Here is a 19,651-nt window from a genome sequence, read left to right as displayed (position 1 = left end):
TTATGTGTAACCCTCCCTTTAACAGTTTAATTCCCCATGCCTTATAATCGAGTTCACCTTATATATATAATTTATTTAATCTTTTAAAAAGGCTTTAATCCGGTGCGATTTATAGATTTGAAAATACAGTAAATTCCAATTCATGGGTTGTTAAGTTTCATTTTAGATGTTACGTGTCAAACCAACATTTGAATCCATATGACCCTGCGACTGGCTGGTAACCAGTTCAGGGTGTCCCCTGCCCACTGCCCGAACATGGCTGGGATGGGCTCCAGCACCCCCGCGACCCTTGTGAGGATAAGCAGTGCAGATAATGGATGGATGGATGAATGAATCCATATGCTCATTCTTACATTGTTTAATATACTATAATCAAAAGCAATGATTTGTTTGGTTGAATTGTGTCCCAGAGAACCTTAAAACTAATCTCATATCAAATGGGAATTGTAACATTTGGAGAATCACATAACATTTTGGAGACCGTTCAGACTTAGGCCGAATCATGTTTTCTTGATTGTGTTATTACAAACATCAGTTTTACCTGCAGGGGCAACTGCGTGTTCTGCATCTCTGCATCCTCTTCCGCGTAGGCCAAGATTGTGCGCAGGGAGCGTCTCAGGTGATCCTCCTGGAAGTCGGAAGACTTGCCCACCAGAGAAGCCAGGGACATGGTGACCTGCATCTTCACTCTGGAGAAGTTCTGTGTCAGGCAGCCGCACACAAATAGAAGTGCCACCATGAACCTCAGTTTAACAAAGCATAACATGAGGTTGATGGCTCATTGGCTGTAAAGTCTAATTTTCGCATCTTGACACTTTGATATTTCAAACATAAACCAAGTCTGAGAAATATTAGCCAAAGGGTTGCAGCTGTAGCGATTTTGAAAAGCTAAGGTAATCTGCTAATAAATGGTTTTTGGTTTATGGGCTTGTAGAAAAGAATGTATCAGAGGTTGCACACACTCGTATTAAGTTTTATCCACACGGGTACGTCTTTCTGTGTTTTCCTTTAACGTTTTGAGTTTGTCAGCATTCTATTTTTGGTTTCCGCCAAGAACGTGTATCAACATTGCGGTTGCAAAAAATCATTTCAAGTTTAATGAGCGCAGGTTGTTTTGGCAATAAAAGACAACCGACCAAGCAACAATGGCTATGAATGGCTAATTAAAAGTAAGTGCATTTCCATTGAGTATCTTAAATTCAGCTTAAATTGATCCAATTTAAGTCATAAACATTGACACTTTGCACTAAGAGAATTAAAGTTATGAATTATAACGTCTCACAATTATATTTTTATTTTTTACCTAATATTTATTTTATTAATAGTCATAAGAGTACTATTACTACGACTTGTGTGATTTAATTCAGTTAAGTTATGTTTTATCCTACAGTTGTTAAAACACAAATATAGAAGAGGTGCATTTGTATTGGCCATAGTTACTTTTAAGTAAATGATAAAGAATGCATTCCATCTACAATCAAATAAAGTCAGTTATATTGCAGATTTTTGGAATGCTAATATATTAATCATGATCTTATTAACATTAACATATAATGCCTTGGCTAAAGCCCATTCTAAATAAATTTCAGAGTACCGAATTTTCTGCACCATACGATGCACCGAATTATAAGGCGCACCTCTCAAAAATAGTCTTTTTTCATATATTTTTCATACATAAGGCGCACCAGACTATAAGGCGCTAGAGTAGGAACGTCAGCACAACAGTCAGATAGGTCAGTCTAACTTTATTAGCTTCTTAACGGGCCGGTGGACTGTTGAGAAGCAAATACGAGTCTCAGACACGTACCGAGACGGTGTCTGTACGATGTCACCTATCACTGAAATACATCATGCCACACATCATTGGAAAGCTTAAACTTTTGTGATTCAATCTATTTTGACCATTTAAAAATATACTCAAAACAGAAACATCACGATCAGTCTGACACATATACCCGAAAAATATAAAGCCGGGTTAGCTCACCAAAGACATTGTCTTGCACCCATCACATTCAATGGTAATACACAACCTTGGTCCCCTTACATCCATGAGTGTAGTGAATCCAACCGTGTAACATTTTTCCGTACTTCAAAACACGCGATAATGCCAACAATTAAAAAAGAAAAACAGCCGAAAAGCATCTTTGCATTGATGGACGTTGCTGCCTGTCTGTTTGGCCCCATAGAATTATTTTCTGTAGATCAACCTAACTTGTAAATCACCTCTTTTTCGGCCAATTGCAGGCTTTGTTTTACCCCACTTGACCCTATACGAGCCTGTAAAAGCTAAAAACCCACATTACCTCCAAATAACTTAAACCAATAGTGACCTATTAAAATGATGATTGGTACATTGTTTTTGAAAAAAATGTAGGCTTTTAGGTGCACTTTATAGTGCGGAAAATACGGTAATTTCATACATTTGCAATCATTACTTTAAAACGCCTTTAAGATTGAAGATGTACTTTTCTATTTTATTTATAGTAACAATTTTTTGTTTTGTTTTCAGCTTTCACTGAACCCAAAAGACAACATACTGGTACCTAAAATACGGTACATCTATCTTATTTTATATATTTTATACTTTTTATTCCTTCATTGTTAGCACTTCGATTGAAATGTACGGTTGGAACCAGCATCCTTCAATTGAGTAATCATGAATCTCATCTCATCTCATCAGCCGTACCGCTTATCCTCATCAGGGTCGCGGGGGGGCTGGAGCCCATCCCAGCCATCTCCGGGCAGTAGGCAAGGGACACCCTGAACTGGTTGCCAGCCAATCGCAGGGCACACAGGGACAGACAACTCATTCGCTCATTCACACCTAGGGACAATTTGGACCGGCCAATTCACCTGAAATGCATGTTTTTGGAACGTGGGAGGAAACCGGAGTGCCCGGAGGAAACCCACGCAAGCACAGGGAGAACATACAAACTCCGCACAGGAAGTCTGGAGCTGGATTTGAACCCACGACAGGTTCCCATGACATGAACTATGCCGCACAAGCGCTAACCACTGCGCCGCCGTGCTGCCCTAATCATGAATGCATGTGTGTGTGCGTGCGTGTGTGTAAAAATAGCTATAAATATATAAATGACCATTTAATGAAAATGAACACCGTGCGTCTTGAATAGCGCCTTGAATAACAACTTTGTGATCATTTCGTTCTGTTTGCATTGTTACAAAGAATGACAATACAAGTAAATTATTATTATTATTATTAATATCTCGTAACCCTGATGGTAAACGATTACACGGAGGAAGAAAAGGCTGTCCTTCTTCATTATAGAAGGGAATCACTGTGAATATCAAGGAAATACTACCATATTAAGTTAAAATGGGCATATGCAAACATGGCAATGTCAAAAACCTCAACACGAGGAAGATGAAGAAACTTGAGAAGGGACTGCACAATACACAAAGAGGTAAGTATTACTTTCAGGAGCGAGCAGCAGCAAGTCAACTGCAGGAGAGAGAGTGGGAAAGGTGAGAGGAGAGAGAGTGGGAAAGGTGAGATGGCACAACATTCATTTGGACAGGTAACTTAAAATTAGTTTTACCTGGTTATATCAGTATCAGAAATTATTTTCCCCCCATTTTATTAACACTCCACTTATTGAAACATGAATATTTTGTTTGTTTGTTTGTTTGTACATGATTCAATTGTTTGTTTGTTTGTACATGATTCATATTGAATCTTTTCTTCCGGCGCCGTCACGAATGGCAGCCACTCCAGCAGCTCCCGTGTTATTTTTTGATTGTTCTCAGCTCAGGGATGCTGCTGGAAATGTGAATTTCCCTTCGGGGATGAACAAAGTATCTATCTATCTATCTATCTATCTATGTATGAAAAATATAAGTATATAGTAGCAAAAATAAAGATACATACAAATTCTGTTCAGTGGTGTAGAGGAATACTGTGTCATGGTGAGAGCAGTTGCAAATATTTTTTCATTTTTTGTCCACAGCTAAATCTGACAATTTCCATTATGGCCTCAGCAAAAAAACTAATATGACATTGAAAATGTAGCCTACAAATTGAATCAGCACCTCAAACGCATCATGGATATATTGAATCAGGAAGGCACAGAGTCTTGATTATGTTGCATCCTCTGCTAGCTGTTGTTGCTTCGTTCATTCTTCACACTACCTGTCAGTGACAAGCTGAACATGTGCCAGCTCAAGTTGAGTTTGTGTGCCCAAGTGTATGTGTGTGCACCAAGCTCCATCCATCTACGACATGAGCGGCAAAGCGGGAAATGATCCCCCATTAGCAGAGACATAATCACCCATGGATCATCTCTACGGCCCCATTCTGTTCAACTAAGCGTGGAGCCGAGGACTAACCACCCATTACTGCCCCCTAATGCACTTTGTGTGTGTCTGCAAGTGCACGTGTGATCAAAAAGTAGCCCCATGTAATAAGATTTATCACATCACCTGAAATCTCATTTTCCTCCCGAGCTTTTTATAAGCGTCGGGAGCACAAATGTTAAATTGTGTGTTTTTTTTACACGAGCGTGATGCTGAGAAAATGGCTTGATGATACAAGAAAATGTTATTTAAGTGAGTCACATGGCCACAAAGCTAATTCCCAATGCTGCATCTTATGTATAAACAAACATGCTGAGGTAGGGGGCATGTGTGTGTGTGTTTATGTACTAGAGGCCGGTATCTGACTTCCATTACAGAGCATATGTTAACACAGGAAATATCAAAGACGCACTAGCAAACAAAATGTTCAGTGGTATTTTCTTGCTAACAGAAATTCTTCCACCAAGTGAACATTAGGCATTATACAAAACATCCCCAGAAACACAATGAAAATTCATCTATAAACTCTTGTGTTGTTTTGGACATGGTGGTACTTTGAAAGTACGCTTCATATTGTGAGCAAAAATGAGAAAACATTCCACAAATACATTTGTAAACCCTGTAAAAGGCAGTAAGAAATGAATATGAAGTTAATATTTGATCAAATAATTAAATTATCTAAAGAAATAAAATATTTGTAATTCCCTGTTTCAATAAAGTTTTGTTGGAAAAGGAGACAAGGCAAGGACTAATCCTTATTGTAAAACATCAAGTGGATAGTGGTATCGGCCACCATTGTTGGCATTCATACCTTGCTATATTATCGTTACTTTCAATCTTTTTAATTGCGCTTTTAGAAATTAGTTTATCAAATACTGAAAACCTTTGAGTATGGGGTGAATGAATTAATAGTTATGATACCAAAAAGCTGACATATATGTGACATAGAAAATATATATATATATATATATATATATTCTTTGTCGTGTCGCCACATTTCAGGCTTAAAACCTAAAGTAAAAAAATAGAAAAAAGTGTTTTAAGAATTAACAACATGTAAGACACAATCTTAAAGTGGAACAAAATTATTTCAACGTTTTATATGATATTTACAATGGAAGCTATTAAAAGGGTAGGTGTTAAAAATATGGCCCCCAGTTATCTCAGCTTAGCCAACTGACTCCAGAAGTTCCACGATGACTTCTGAATGATCCCATTTCAAACTAAATGACTAACAATGACAAAGAGTGTCAGTAAGTTTTATTTTAAATGTACCTGTTCTGTGATGGGCTTAGAGGTCTGTAAAAGCAGACACAGGAGAAGAGACAACATTACAAAAACCAAAGAACACAACAGGCAGGTCCAGAATAAGGTTGTGGAAAAGTTCAAAGCAGGTATGGGATTCAACATTTATAGGTTTCCCAGGGCACTGTGCGATCAATAATAACAAAATGGAGAAAGCATAAAACCACTGCAAACGTACAGAGACCTGGCCATGTGTCTAAACTTTGGACCCAAACTAGGAGAAAACTAATCAGAAAAGAAACGAAGAAGGCCATAATCACCTTGGATGACCTGCAGGTATACACAGCCAAATTGGGAAAATCTCTGCATATGAAAACTAGTAGTCATATCCTGCATAAATGTGCACTGTATGGAAGATATGCAAGAAGAAAAATCCTTCTGAAAGAAAACCATAAAAATGCCTGTTTGGCATTTGCAAGAAGCTATAAATTCATCACATATAAGAATTGAAGACTTTGGGTTGTTTGCAAAGCGTTATGTTTGGCGTAAGAGTAACACTGCACATAACCCTGAAAACACCATCCCACTATCAAACATGGTTGTGGTAGCATAATGCTTTCTGGTTGCTTTTCTTCAGCAGGGTCTGAGAATATTGTTAGAGTTGATGAAAAGATGGATAGAGCCGAATACAGGGTGATTTAGAATCTGCAAAAGACCTGAAAATGAGGCACAGGTTCACCTTCCAACAGGAGGACAACCCTAAACATAAAGCAAAGTCTACAATAGAAGTGTTCAAAACCAAAGACAAAGTTTTAGTATGGCCAGACCTTAATCCTGTAGAGCATTTGGAGAAAAATCTGAAAAATGCTGTGGACAGACGATCACCATCAAACCTTAAGGTACTGGCGCTGTTTTGTAAGGAAGAATGGGCAAATATTTTTGTTTCAAGATGTGCAAAACGTGTAGAGACATACCCAAAAAGACTTGTGGCTGTGTTTGCAGCAAAAGGATGTTGTACAAGGTATTACCGCAAAGGGGGCCAATACATGTTTTTAATGTTGTATTTGTACGCAAAGTACATAATGTTAAATACATTTGGTTTTATATCGGAATTGTGTCTTACATGTCGTTGATTCTTAGAATTTTTGGGGGGTTTTGTATCTATAAAATTAAGTGTATCATTTCAACACATTTGCACACACTATGAGCCAGTGTGACTATATTTTTTAAAAATAGGGTTAAGTGCGGAGTAGGCAGACAATGACACATCTCTCTGCTCTCTATTCACCCGCACATCATTCACCAGAAACGTATTCCACCATGCTCCCAGAATAGAAATGGGAACGACATAAAAGCGGATGAAATGTGCGCGCCTCAGTGACTTAGAAGCACACGTTATCAAGAGCCGATCCTCACTCTTACGCACACAATTCAGTTCCTTAAGGTTAGATAAAGACTGTGTGGCCACTTGTAGTTTGCTTTGGTCTGTGGCAGTACTGGTGGTCTGGATAAAGTCAAGTGAGGGATCATGGCATGTTAGCATGGCGTGTGTGTACTTACGCTGGCGTTACTGTAGCTGTATCTCATGATAAGGTAGAGGGTAGCGCATGCCTGGCTCCGGTTCTCATCCAACGGGCTGCTGCAGTACTGGAGCACCTTTTGGCACAGATCCGCGCACTGCTCAGCCTCCTCTTCGAAGAGAAGCTCGCCAAACTGTATCAGAAATAATTGTTGACTGAGCTTACTAAAATGTGCCAATAGTATTATGTGGCGATAAAATGCATACTTTTCCGGACTATAAGGCGCACCTAGAACAAGCAAATTGGCCAGAAATCCTTGGGTGGGAGCCCATCCCAGCCATCTCCGGGCAGTGGGCAGGGGACACCCTGAACTGGTTGCCAGCCAATCGCAGGGCACACAGGGACAGACAACTCATTCGCTCATTCACACCTAGGGACAATCTGGACCGGCCAATTCACCTGAAATGCATGTTTTTGGAACGTGGGAGGAAACCGGAGTGCCCGGAGGAAACCCACGCAAGCACGGGGAGAACATACAAACTCCACACAGGAAGTCTGGAGCTGGATTTGAACCCACGACAGGTTCCCATGACATGAACTGTGCCGCACAAGCGCTAACCACTGCGCCGCCGTGCTGCCTAATATGAATATGATAACCATAAATTACCTTGACGATAAGAGCCCGGAGTGTACTAAAGGTGTGTGAGAGGAAGGTGGTGCTCTGGTTGCACGTGAGAGAATGGAGTAAGACCTTCAAGACACCACCCACCACACTGTCCTTGCAGTCAACCAGTGGTACTGCCTGCATTGAGAAAGAAACAAGAGAAAAAGTATTAACGCAGAAGTCCACATGACTGGAACACTAAGCATGGCAGTCACACTTGCACAATGCAATCAATAGGTGGGAATCGACAAAATGTAGATGTCCAGAAGTGTTTTGAGGCTCCTGTTCTATTGTACAATTAACTGTAAAATAAACATTGAATGCAATGTTAATGAACCATCTTGTGTAAGGAACACATTACAATTGCACTGCCGAATTACATGACAGTGTTGATGACCATTCCTAAATCAGACTACAATTCTAAAACCGACAAGACTCTACCCGATCTTACACATCGTCGTCACCAGAGGACAGTGTTGGTGGTGATCATCGGGCTGTCAATCGGGGTCAAAAAATTGGTCACATTAACTCCGGTTTCCTCACACATCCCAAAAACATGCATGTCAGGTAAAATGGCCTGTCCAAATCGTCAGGTGTGAACTCTGTGTCCCCGCGATTGGCTGTGTCCCCTGCCCCTTGCCCGAAGATGGCTGGGATAGGCTCCAGCACCCCCGCGACCCTACTGAGGATAAGCGGTGCAGATAATGGATGGATGGATGGATGGGGGAGGATAATATATTTCTTGTTTTGCACTCTCACGGGTATCAGGTTGTAAAAACATGGGATACAGGTTATCTATTGTGACGTGAAGTTGTGGTTCTCAGGCTTCAACTACTCCCTGAAGAATGTAGCAACAATGCAAAACTTTGGCACATCGCTCCTCTGCTCATTTTCCTCTTTCCAACCAGTGTTAGAGCTGTGCGGGCTCAAACTCCGCCCCTTAAAGCGGCAGTGTCACAATGTAACTCAACCACATGGCAAGTTTCAACACATAAGTCACATTAAACGGGTAAGAACACAATCCTGTCATGGGCATTAATTGAGTAACAAAGTCGCAATTTTTCTTGAGTGTTTTCTTATTTTTGTCAAAGCATATTTGGAATGACACTTAGCGGTATTATTGTGTTTTGTTGCTCAGGCCTGAGGACCGCTCTGTGGTTTTGTGATCAAAAGAGAAAGAAGAGGATGCTGCCTTGGTTTGACCATGTACAGACTTTTTTTGACATTTACACTAAAATCAAACTTTTTAATTTAATTTTATTTACCTTACTTTTTTAAAAGGCTGCTGTTTTATTTCTATAACTGCATGCTGCGTTTTTATGATTCTTTTTATTGCCTAGGTAGCGGGCACGTTGTGCATGTTCCATTTTGTTGTTTTTTGAATTCTCAAAATGAAAATGACATCCAAAATTGGATTTCTTTGATTTTGTATGAAAATGAAACATACTGTAATTACTAATATTATAATGAAGTTAAACTTGAGCCACTATCCTACAACATAGTTGTCACGTCATGTGTCATTCTCCACAGGAGGCGCTGCATCCAACTTAGTCGTCATTTTGATGGTAGGCGAATATAGATACAAATGTGTTGCATTAATAAATGAGGCTTAAGTAAGGTTTTCAATTTTTTTCACCTCCAGACAAATTTGTTTTTCTGGTTTTGCTCTTTCAACATTTTGGGTTTGCCGACCCCTGGCTTAGACCAATAAAGTCTATAAAGACTCATTTCAGAGGGGAATTGGTGTGGGAAGTTTATACATTTAAATTCAGCTAATTATTTTTTTCTACGAGATAGGGAGATGTATGTATCCTCAATATTGTATTCAAAAGGCATCGAATCAGTCACTACTTTTATCCACTTTAAGTTGAGAGTTTGTTTGCAGCCTGAACTGTGCAGTCTTGGGCAGTTCACAGCTAAGAATTGTCAAGGGAACACATTCGCAACAAGACTCCACAGATTCTCCCCGACCTGCACAATGGTTTCCAGCAAGTCCAAAACGATGAGGTTTGCTTCTGTGGCCAAGTTTCCGCTTATCACCGCCTCCTGGTCCAGTTCCGCCTTAGTCCTGGTTTAGGGTTGCACAACAAATACTCAGAATTGAAAAGGTGTATGTTTAGGACGAATACAAATTACACATACTTATCATGTTTGTCGTTGGTCTGTCTCCACTGGGTGAGATCTTTCCTCCAGCGCAGGTTTTCTCTTTGACCCATGGTTCTGTCCATTCCTAACGAACACATAAATAAGATAATGGAAAAGAAAACTGAAATTTAACTTAGCGTTTGGGGATTACCATAATTTACAACTTTTGGCACAGAATTTCAACCCTGCAGTTTATGTAGAGATGAAGTTAGTACATGGATTTTTTTAACCAGCCGCCAAGGGCACTCGAGAAGAAAAGGTTAGAGTGAGACAGGTGGTGTTGTTCTGCTTCTGCGCGTTTTCTACTCTTACTTGTGTTGCTGCATCTTGTGAGTTTTACCAGTGTGCACTTTCTAAACAGCCCCGTTAGTGTTATGCTATCGTGCATGAAAACTCCTTCTGTGTCTTTCTTTGTAATAATCTCCATGTATAAAATACTTTCATTTAAAAACGCATTGGTTGTGAGTTATAGTCGAGAATTTACGGTGTATTCACCTGTCAAAAAAAGTATCCAACCACAGTTAGGAGGTCGTCTAAAATTACCGGATTTTACGGATTTTATGGAGTGTAAAACGTATAAGGGGTACCTACAAAAAATTCCTTTTGCAAAACATTTTCATAAGTAAAATGTTTTCTAAATATGAGGCACACCAGACTACAAATCGCATTAAATTAAAACTGGTGTAAGAACTAGAATTTCCATAATTTTTTTTAAAAAATCAGGAATTTTTAATAACTTATTTATCAAACATAGATCATCAAACACAGCACGGCGGCGCAGTGGTTAGCGCTTGTGCGGCACAGTTCATGTCATGGGAACCTCCTGCGTGGGTTCAAATCCAGCTCCAGACTTCCTGTGCGGAGTTTGTATGTTCTCCCCGTGCTTGCGTGGGTTTCCTCCGGGCACTCCGGTTTCCTCCCACATTCCAAAAAAACCATGCATTTCAGGTGAATTGGCCGGTCCAAATTGTCCCTAGGTGTGAATGAGCGAGTGAGTTGTCTGTCCCCGTGTGCCCTGCAATTGGCTGGCAACCAGTTCAGGGTGTCCCCTGCCCACTGCCTGGAGATGGCCGGGATGGGCTCCAGCCCCCCCGCGACCCTAATGAGGATGAGCGGTACGGCTAATGAGAGAGATGAGATCATCAAACAGGTTTTTATGTAATAGCCTTATGCATTTTAAATTTTATGTACCGCTAATTGCTATATGAGGCACACTGGATTATAAGCAGCACCTGCAAATTTCTGGCAAAAGCAGTTTTATACATCCAGGAAAATGCAGTACACACAATTGTTTTAACCGATTTGTGCCACAGCCAGTTGCATTTTTGACATGTGGCCCCCATGGTTGTTTGTTTGTTTTTTTGCAACAACTTTCAAATCTGATCATTTCTTATTTATATCCAAAATAGTTGAAGAAGTGCAGACTAAAACCGCAGTCATCTCTGCGTTCAAAAGTTTCTGAGAATGCCAAAACACACACTAACTCTTAACAGCAAGCCCTTTCATGCCTCAACCTAGTGCCTTTGTATCTTAATGATGAAAATTTAAAATTAAAATTACCATATTTGACAAAAAATGGCCTTGAGTGCTATGTTAGTACTAAGTATCCTTCTTTGCATTGGCCATACATTAATAGGACAGAAACCATGCATGCTAATTCCCCAAATAAGGTCTGATTAGAGGATATGCCCAACATAAGCCCTACAAAGGTTTTCATAGGTCTAGGTTTGTAACAACACAATGTTTTATTTACGCCATTTTCGCGAAAGTACAATTTTGTATGGGCCGGTTATCAGAGAAACAAAAAATCAACTTATTAGCCAGTCAATGATCAACTTGATAGGTCTGTAATTTCACCGTGCCAACATTTAAAACTATTTAGATTAAATTGAAATGATCACAAACTTGATGTTTGGCTTGGGAGCAACTAAATGTATGTACAAACTTTTAGACGGAGGCTTCAATATGATTAAAAATAGGAGAGGGAGAATGTGTCTAGGCCTAAATCGAGTCTGGTATAATGATGTAAGAAGTCTCGATGATGTGAAGATGACTTATATATAACACAAAATAAGTTTTTTAGGGCCAGGTGACCAATAAGCCTTAGTTTTTACCAGTCTCCCAGATTTCTTTTCAGGTGTTTAGTTAATTTTCTTGATGTGATAATTGATGTCTGAAAATCAAAAATAAATACATGTGAAATTGATAAGTTTATTCTGTTTTTAAAAGTAAATAGCATAGGATGTTTGTTCGTTATTTTGTTTATTATGCATTGTTGTTCATTGTTTTGACAAATATGAACTGGTTACAACATGTCACTATCGGCCAATCATGATGCTGTTCTTGGATTTCCCACACCCTTTAGGACGGATCTACTTTTGTTATTGAGGATATTTAGTAAAAAGAAAGGGCTCTGAGGAGGGCCTTTAGAACAGGTGGGAATTCTATCTAAAAATTTGCTCCTATTTTAAAGTTGAAAGTTTAAAATTCATAGATGTTTTCTCTCCTTTTTTGGAGTGTCTAATACACTTTTCATCAGATATAAAATCAAATAAACGCTTAAATCTGCAAGTTCAAGACAAGGATAAGTCCAAAGTGCTTGACTACAAACTCAAGTCACATCTAAGTGAAAGAGCTACTCTGGAAGTTTTTTTTTAATCTTAAAATGGAATATTTTTAGGCCAATTTGTCATGCTGACTGCTGTTACAAACAGACAAGAGCCTTATGCGAAATCTAAAATTGTAAAAAATGTGCTCCATGGAAGCAAAGTCCCCCAAAGTGCCCGTTACCTCCGACTCGCTTCATCATCTCTCCACGGGCTCCCATCCCCCTCAGCAGGGCTTCTTCCAGCTGCAACTTAGCCTGCTGGGATTTCTGTAAAGCTTGTGTGCTCACTTTATCACTGCTCTGGTGACCCTACACCAACACACAAAAACATGTAAATTGGAGGTAACTGACCAACAAGACCTCTTATCAGAGTCCATGATTTCCAGAAAACTGACCTGGTACTCAAAACAGGACACGCAGATGGTAAGGAGCTCCAACAACTTGTTGAGCTGTGAGGGGGGCATGTCCACAGTCCACCGCTGAATAAGAACCCGGTCGGCGTTTTTCATCACCCACAGGAAGCAAACTAGCAGATGGCGGCTGGTGTCTGCCGCTAGAGTGGCTACAGATTTCCCCTGCTGGGAAAAATTAAGAGACTAATCAAAGAAGAGGAAAGATAAATAGGCTTGTTTTAAACTGGAAAGATCGGCTGGAAATGACAAACTCATGCATTTTTTGTAAGAAAGTAGATCACTATTTGGGGACAACATCCACACACCTGTTTTCCACAAAAATTATTAGGATCTGGCACCCCACCTTCCCCCAGAGGGAGACAAAGGGTATGGAGCAAGACACACCTGAGTCCCATCTCCACACAACTGTCCCACATTATCCTTACCCTTATAATGACTGTTTGGACAGCACACAGGGTCGGCTCATTGCATTTATATTTATAATTTGGTCTTTCTTTCTGGTTTGGATATTTTCAGGTTTGATTTATTTTGGACATGTTATTTGTTTTGTGACTCCTTGTGTGTTTGTTACCTTGTTCCTTGCACTTCCAATTCAGTCTTTGTCTCTGGTTTGGATAATGTCGGGTTTGATCTAGCTTGGACATGTTATTTGTTTGGTGACCCCTTGTTTGTTAATTACTGTTTTTTTTTAAAATACCATCTTTATTTTGAGATCCCCTGCCACAGTTTCTACTCCCTTGGGTCAACCTGAAAAACGTAACAATAGAGAATATAGATGTTTCTCAAAGTATCTGTTTTGTGGTGTTCATAGATGGCATTAGTATTAGCGATTACTCAAGAGTCGATGACTCAGACAGATTGGCCAAAATAAATCACATCAAACATATCTTGTTTTAACAAATTATTTTATAAAAAAATAAAATGAAGGGCATTAGTCAACTGCAATTAAAAAACAGAATGAAAAATAAATGATAAGAAGTTTAATTGAGGAAGATAGAAATAATCAAAATATAAGGTGTGTGTATTACAACACTATTAGTAACTTATCTTCAGTCATTCATTTCACAGCTGCTTGGTCATCACTAGGGTGCTGGAGTCAATCCCAGCTTCCCTCAAGCAGTGACCACAGGATACCCTTGACTGGTTGCATGACATTTGCAGAGCACACGGAGACATACAACCATTCACACACTCACTCATACCTAGGGACAATTTGGACCAGCCAATAAACCTGCTATGCTTGTTTTTGCAATGTTGGAAGAACACCGAGTGCCCAGAAAAACCCACAAAAGCACAGGGAGAACATGCAACCTCCACACAGGGAGGCCAGTAGCTGGAATCGAACCAGGAACCTCCGAACTGAGCTAAACAGTCATCCACCTTTCCCCCATTAACATATCTAAAAGTAATGACTGATCCAAAACTTTAAAATCATTGTAATCATCCCGTTTATTTTATCTTTACATTTTATGAATTATTTCATTTATCCATCCATTATCTGCACCGGTTATCCTCAGTAGGGTGGCAGGCTATTTTATTTATTAATGAATTAGTCATTTATTTTGAACCAATAATTACTTACTGTATATCATAAAACACACACACACAAGGGCACATGGCACACAAAGATACACACACTAAATTTTCTACCACTTACTGTCAATGTGTAATTTTTATGTTACATGACATAACATATATATGGTATATGGTATTTTAAATCAATCAAACTAATAGAGGGAATGAGTATTTATTCTGTTCATAGATGCAAATCACCTGCAGTTAAATGACAATAGAACCGTAAACAAATTTAAGTGTGAGCTCTCTAAAATAATGTTAAAAAAATCAAAACAAAATGTAATGATGTTTTCATCAACATAAAAAGTAAAATTACATAAAATACAAAAATATATATGTAGGTAAAGGTGGGGTGCATCGTTTGAGGTGTCCTTAAATAAGTGAAGGTTATCTTATCAAGTATGAACAATGCCCAACTGAGTTCAAAAGACCAAAATGCTTGATTTTCCATTGCGTCCATCTGCTTTTAACTTACTTTTACCAGAGTTGTTCGGGGCAGAACACATTAGGTCGGGGAATTGGGCCTGGGGGGAGTGCTGAAGAGTGGCATCATGCTCGTCCCCACAGGTTTTATTTTGCTGTTTGTCAGTATAGCATGAAAAAAGTGAAAGTAAGAAAAGGCATGCTTCTAGGAGAGTCCAAACGCCAACCAGAGTTTATTCGTGTATGTCTAAGAAAGCCACGTATTTATACGCGCATTTTGAATGAACTGACTGAGTCTGCGATCATGACTTTAAGCCAGGAGGTGGCGGAAGAGAGTAACAAAATTCCTCCTTTAAAAAAATTGACAAGCCTAAGTACGAAGCAAATGAAACGTCAACAAAAATTAAACCATGTGTTTATAGATGACTGAAGACTATCGCAGCTGAATGGCTACACCATGGACTGACCGACAATCCCAATAAAATAAGTTATCCCTGCACATTAAAACATGTGAGCCCATAGGAGATGTGAACAAGAGCTGCATGGATGGTCCACTACCTCTTTTTCTCACCTAACTGGCATGAAAATCGACTGCAGCTAATTCACCTTCATTCTCTTGATGATGAATTACGACGCGAGAGGTCCACTGCTGCTTCACTTGTGTGGCAGCTCTTGATAAATGTGGCCATTATCGCCCCAGTGCTTTTGGGTGTCCTGCCTCGAAAACCTGACTTTTCGTAGTGGGCCTGAGCGCAGCTCATTCTCCCACTGCCTTTCATCTGCGACTTAAGCGCCAAACTGTGCTGTGAAAATATCAATAAGGGGAAAAATAAACCGCTACAAAAACATCGATCCGAGTTGCTGAAGTACTACAGCTGCCATGTTTGGAGCGATGATGAATATCAAGCCGAGGGCTGTGTTGTGTGAAAGTCACTTTTCTCGCTGTGCTGGTGTTTCATGCAAAAAAACGTTGCGGGGTCACTACAGTGCTTCAATTGGAGGTGACTGTGTAGTGATACCTAGATACAACACATGATGGATGTGTTTTCTAGATATGACAACTCTTTGCCAGCATTGCATATAAGCCATTATGTTCTTGTCTGAGCATGTGTATTTAGTGTCTGTGACAGCTAATCAATCTACCTTAGTGAACTTTACGCATCGTATCTGTGCACAACTCTTGTTCCGTGCATATCATCACAAAATATTTCTAAAAAAGGCTTAGCATTTGACAATTTTTACCATAGACGCCATGGAAACAAGAACGTTTCTTCCCAGTGTGTTAAAGGGGTTCCCAGCGATCGCCATAGCAACAGTTTGATTGATGGGCGGCACAGCGTCAAGGTCGTCCTCAGGTCCACCAGTTTTGTTCTTTCCGCCACGAGAGTCCGACACTAAGGAGACGCACAGAGAAATTTGCTAGAATCACAACACAACTTACTGTAAAGTACACGCATACAGCATGATGTCTTACAAAAGAGTAACGAGTAATGTGAAATAAGCAATACAGCTTCTAAGGATTTTAACAATATTTTTACTTTCCTTCTCAATAGGTTCAGAGAAGTGTAATATAGCACCTTAAGACAAAGAGCTATACATTCAGATTCAGATATACTTTATTGTCATTCTAGTACACGTGTATACAGAACGAAATGCCGATACATCTGACCCGCACAGTTTCCTTGAAAGTAGATATAAATAAAATGTTGTATTGAGTTGGAGTATTGAAGTACTAATAATATACTAAATAATTATAAATGGATCTAAAATAAATAATGATTGCTTTATATCAGTGTTTCACAAATGGTGGGCTGCCATGTCAAGGGGGGCTTGTGTGACATAGGTTTTTTTTTTAAAACTGTCCCAGAATCAAGTGTAATTGTGCCCCCACTACTACAGTGGGCAGTAGCGCTCTCATTGGCAGAGTGTGGGCTCGTGGTGAAGAAGTTTACGTTGAGCACGAATTGTGAAGTGTAGCAGACCTCAAAACAGGGGTCGTAATATTTTTGACTCGAAGAGCCATGAAAGCAAAATATTTTTCTTTTGAGAGAGCCAAACCCTATATTTTAGGACAAAATTCAACAAAACGGCGAAACCCGCTCTCCGGACAAAAGCCTATTTGTCCACACATTTTATTTCACTGTGTGATGTTGAATGATTTGAAAAATTTGATGATATAATAATAGTGCCCGACCATGTGTCCTATTGCAACAAATATACCACATAAAAAAATGGTCTCCCTTCCGCAGTTACTTAAGAGAGTTGGGGCTCATTTTGTCGGTCGTTTTTGTCGTGAATAATGATTTCAAGTTGCCATCGTAAAAATGTCACAAAATTCTTCCAAAACAAGGATACCGACATATTTTCCTTCGGCACAGACTTGGCTTCGCATTCACTACAATTTGCATCGATCATGCCATACGTGAAACAACACAGAAAAAGTTTGATTCTAATTTTATCTCCGAGCCAAATGTATTCATGAGAGGAACCAGAGGTCCCTGATCCCTTAGTTAAACTTTGCAAACAATATTTAACAGGGATGAGAAGACAGACAGAGATAAAGAGATAAACGGAAGTCTCCCGAAAGCTAAGACGAGGAAAAACGAAGAAGGAAAAAAATCTGTGTCTTTCTGTGACTAAAAATGTTGGCAGCAGACATTACGCCAAACCAAACATACAACATACGAACAACCAAAAACAGCAAACATTTTAAACCGCTTGAGTTTTTCCGTTTTTTCTTTTTATCATGCCAAACTGATGCATAGATTTGTAACAAAGGTGACATGTCATTACCATTACTGAGCAGAAAATCTGGATCCAGCCCGAGAGCCAAAGATAGTGTGACATCTCTGATATACAGGAAATAATTACACCACATGGGGGAATAAAAATACTGTACCAGTGAAATCCAGGTAGTTTGTGGAATCAATGATGATGCCTACCAAGGGCAGGTAAAGGGCGGCCATCTTGGCTCTGACATCGCTCTTGACGCAGCGATGGTCCAGATCATGAGAACACAGCAGGCTAAATATAGCGTTGATAGCCTTCCGCTGGACCTTTCCACTGGAGACACACTCAGTCAGTGAAGAATCAAATAGTGATGCGTCATATCAGAATGGCCATTTTGTACAATTTGTCATACCCCTCTGCTTCCATGTCGAGGGCTGCACTGAGCTCAGTGAGCAGCAGCCCAGTGAGGTAGTGTTGCTGCTTGAACTCTGGTGAGAGCTCAAACAGGCCCAGAATCCTTTGCTGCTCTTGAAAACTATACGAACCAGAGCTCTGTAAGGAGACGCAGAACATAGTACACACTCTGGGGACAATAATCACACTGTATTGTTACTACAGGAGGGACTCTTTACCATGAAGCCAAATATTTGCACATAAAATTAAAATCAGTTAACAGCATTATGTTTTTATAGACACCTTTCCAGCCTATGTCATCACTGGATCGATGCGTGTGAATTGTTGACCCAAAATGGCAAGCGTAGGACTAAGAACTTCAACGAGCGAGGGTAGACTTTTATGTTGCGTTGCATTTTTAGAGTCACAATTTACAAAAACAACATGCCCAACTGTTGTGTGTAAGGGAGCACAAATCACGATTTTAAGATTATTTTTGTTTACTTCTCAGAGGAAACAGGCCTTTTCAAAAACACCGTAGGAGCCTGTCCTAGCATGCCATTAATAAATATGAGTAGACCAAAGACATGATTAGGAATGGCCCGCAAAGTGGCTTGCACAGTTTACTGCACGTGTAGCGCGGATCAAAAGAACAAATATATTCTGGTTGACTTTGATCACTAAAATTAAGTCGTTATCTTGCTGCTTGCACACTTTTTTTAATTGTTTTGAGATGTTTCTATCTATGACAGGGGTGGGCAACTATTTGGGGTTAGGGGTTGCATTGTGTTAAAAAATCTGACCACGGAACCAATCCTGGAGAAATATCCAATATTTTTCATTAATGAATAAATATACATACAGATATGTTATCCATCCATGCATCCATTCATTATCTGGATTGCTTATCCTCAGTAGAGTCGTGGGGGTGCTGGAGCCCATCCCAGCTATCTTCGGGCAGTGGGCAGGGGACACCTTGAACTGGTTGCCAGCCAGTCGCAGGGCAAACAGAGATAGACAACTCACTCGCTCATTCACACCTAGAGACATTTTGGACCGGCCAATCAACCTGACATGCATGTTTTTGGAATGTGGGAGGAAACCGGAGTGCCCGGAGGAAACCCATGCAAGCACGGGGAGAACATGCAAACTCCACACAGGAGGTTCTATCTCATAGCCACCGTGCTGCGCTCTATGTGTTATATTTATTCATATTTATTTATAGATTACTTTCATCAAATTAGTTTTGAGATGCTCATAATTATGGCAGATTAATATATTAGGTCCCTTTTTTAGGCACTTTTTTTAATATTTAATTTTGTAGCATCACTTTAGTTGTATTTTATTTTTTAGTATTTTTGTAACATTTCTGCAGTTAGCTATTTTAAGTATTTATGTAGTATCTTTGTACAATTACTGTAGTTCTATTTTTGCTGTATTTTGCAGTATGTCTGCAGTAGTAATATCACATTATATCCATAGTAGTATTTTGGTAGTATTTCCATAGTAGAATTGTGGTAGTATTACTTTAGTTGTTTAGTTGTTTATTTGTAGTATTTCTGTTGAGGTATTTCTGTAGTTGTATTTTTGTCGAATTTATGTCATAATATTCCGATTTATT

At 39.5% G+C, this 19,651-nt stretch overlaps 1 protein-coding gene across 3 annotated transcripts in view; it reads right to left on the bottom strand.

Moving 5' to 3' along the window:
* Positions 1-19,651, bottom strand: part of dock8 (dedicator of cytokinesis 8) — a 118,113-nt gene that overhangs the window by 33,429 nt on the left and 65,033 nt on the right. For 2 of the 3 annotated variants that reach the window (XM_088336129.1, XM_088336130.1), the window contains exons 28-37: positions 18,050-18,189; positions 17,807-17,970; positions 16,150-16,301; positions 12,892-13,074; positions 12,679-12,805; positions 9,886-9,973; positions 9,715-9,811; positions 7,747-7,881; positions 7,120-7,272; positions 542-700 (exon numbers count right to left, since the gene is read on the bottom strand). In XM_088336129.1, coding sequence (XP_088192255.1) covers positions 542-700; positions 7,120-7,272; positions 7,747-7,881; positions 9,715-9,811; positions 9,886-9,973; positions 12,679-12,805; positions 12,892-13,074; positions 16,150-16,301; positions 17,807-17,970; positions 18,050-18,189 — 1,398 coding nt within the window. The remainder of the gene's footprint in view (positions 1-541; positions 701-7,119; positions 7,273-7,746; positions 7,882-9,714; positions 9,812-9,885; positions 9,974-12,678; positions 12,806-12,891; positions 13,075-16,149; positions 16,302-17,806; positions 17,971-18,049; positions 18,190-19,651) is intronic. The other variant, XM_088336131.1, reaches the window with a different exon arrangement.

The sequence above is a fragment of the Urocampus carinirostris genome, chromosome 5 (assembly GCF_059441175.1).
Source record: "Urocampus carinirostris isolate Australia breed hairy pipefish chromosome 5, RoL_Ucar_1.0, whole genome shotgun sequence".
NCBI lineage: Eukaryota > Metazoa > Chordata > Actinopteri > Syngnathiformes > Syngnathidae > Urocampus > Urocampus carinirostris.
This window is presented reverse-complemented; position numbering and strand designations above follow the sequence as displayed.